This window comes from Lactuca virosa, chromosome 3 (genome assembly GCF_052849685.1).
Source record: "Lactuca virosa cultivar CGN04683 chromosome 3, Lactuca_virosa_CGN04683_v6, whole genome shotgun sequence".
Taxonomy (NCBI): domain Eukaryota; kingdom Viridiplantae; phylum Streptophyta; class Magnoliopsida; order Asterales; family Asteraceae; genus Lactuca; species Lactuca virosa.
The window spans coordinates 21,047,443-21,049,600 of NC_136428.1; the positions used below are offsets into that span (position 1 = coordinate 21,047,443).

The following is a 2,158-nucleotide window of genomic DNA, read 5'->3' on the forward strand; positions in this document are numbered from 1 at the left end:
AAAGCTCATGTGTCGGCAGTCACAACTGAAGGTGGAGAAAATTCAGATCCTCTAGTGCTCCTGGAAACAAGCAAAAAACATCCCAATCAAGAGCCCGAAGAAGAAGTAGAAGAAAAACAGAAAATAGGTTATGTTCAAAATCTACGGCGTGACAAGTATACTCCCACGACGTGGCCACTGGAAAACTTTTTATAAATCTCCACCTGTCAAGCCATATCATCCACCTCTTAAATATCCATGTATGGTTAAACGCAACCCATTGGAAGAAGAAAAAAAAGAATCTCATGGAGCAACTTAAGGCCCTTTCAATTAATATACCATTTGTTGAGGTAATTGCAAAAATGCCCAAATACGAAAAATTCCTCAAGGATCTAGTTGGAAACCAAAAGAAATTGGACAATGTCTCAAATGTGGTACTCAATGAACAATGTTCAACTGCTGTGAGAGAAGGTATTCCAAAAAAGATGGAAGATCTGGGACGTTTGGCGTTGCCTTGTGAGTTCGAAAATATAACAAGAACAAACATGTTAGTTGACTCAAGAGTAAGTATAAATCTCATGCCTTATCCTTTCTACAACAAGCTCAACTCTCCTAATTCGATGAACACTAACATTGCTATCCACATGGCGGATTGTTCGATTATATACCCTCGTGGAATTATAAAAGATATATTAGTGAAAGTGGGAATGTTCTTATTTCCAGTCGACTTTGTAGTGTTAGACATGAAAGAAGAGGAAGATTTGCCCATAATCTTAGGAAAACCTTTCTTATGTACTTCTCATGCTTTGGTGGACATCCACAGTTCAAGACTCACACTACGAGTTGGAGATAACGAGATAACTTTTGGAGTAAAGATGGAGTCTATTAACTTAGAATCTAATGATGATGTCTTCTTTGTAGAAGAAATGGGTAAAGAAAAGGAAGAAAATAATGAACTTGTGGAATTGGAGAATTTGATGGAAGAATAATTAATGAACTGGAATAATGAGTTAGTACAAGTAGAAAATTTGAAGGAAGAGGTAAAAGGTACAAAACCAAGAGCTCCAATTCCAATGATATTTGAATCTTTTGCCTTTTCAATCCTTGAAGATGTATTTAAGGAGACAAATCAAGAAAAAGAATATATTGTTGAAAAATAGGAGTTAGCTATCTAGGAAGAGGATGTAGAGATGAAAGGATCAGAATGAGACAAAAATAGAGAGAAGTTGACAAGGTTGAAAGTTGGAGTTAAGAGCAAGCAAGAAGACAATTATGCCAGAAAAAGAAAGAGAATTCAAAGAAGGCCTACACAAAAAAAAGGTAGTTACGTTCAAAAGGAAGAGAATATAGATAAAGGGATTCAGGGAGATTAAACCCCCACCCAAGGTAATGTAGATCGGGAAGGAGTCCAACTCATGACTCCTACCAAATAAGTGCTAGCTTCCGGGAGACAACCCGAGTTTGGTTTGCATTTTCTATTCATTATATTTAGTTTGGTTTTTATTTTTCAATTTATGTCTAGGTAGATTGTGTTTCTCATGTCATTCCTAACTTTATCGATATGAGAGTGATTAGTGAAACTACTTTCAAATTTTTTTGAAAATTTGTGAAATTCTTCAGTCATTTTGTGGAAGAGTTGTTCCCATGTCGTGGAAACAGATTTTTGCCAGTATTTTTCGTATCTGGAACAAACCCCCACGTCATGGCTACTATGTTTCCACGCCATGGATGTTTCATCTTCTAAAAATATTTGTAGCCCTAAAAGGTCAAAACTGATTTTTACTTTGACCATCTTTTGCTTTCCACGACGTGCTCATCATCTGCACTGTGATTCATCAAATTTCTTTTGATTCTTTGCAGATTTTCTTGTTTAATCAACATCTGAGTTATGTGTACTTAGTTCCATTCTTCCTTTTACTGCATTTAGATCTCTCATTCAAGATATTTTCTTACTAGTTCACACAAGCTTTTGAGAATCAATTTTTGGGTCTAAGGATTGTCGATTTAAGTGGTCATATACGGTTTATTTGATATTATTTGATGATATAACTGATTAGAAACAAAACCTTTATGATTGTGAGTGAATCTTGGCTGCTGAAACACATCACATTTTCGATCTTTTCTTCATCCACGGCTTGGATGAGTTTGATCCCACACCGTGGAAAATGGGCAGATTTGA

General features: G+C 35.9%; 1 protein-coding gene across 1 annotated transcript; it reads left to right on the forward strand.

Annotated features, from left to right (window-relative positions):
* Nucleotides 1-341: 341 nt before the first annotated feature.
* Nucleotides 342-968, forward strand: LOC145163336 (uncharacterized). Its single transcript, XM_079082174.1, has one exon. It carries the CDS (start codon nt 342-344, stop codon nt 966-968), a length of 627 nt encoding a protein of 208 aa, XP_078938300.1.
* The last annotated feature ends 1,190 nt before the right edge of the window (nt 969-2,158 follow it).

Bases quoted from the DNA above. Each gene is read 5' to 3' on its own strand.
- LOC145163336 (XM_079082174.1), top strand. From the start codon at position 342: ATGCCCAAATACGAAAAATTCCTCAAGGATCTAGTTGGAAACCAAAAG.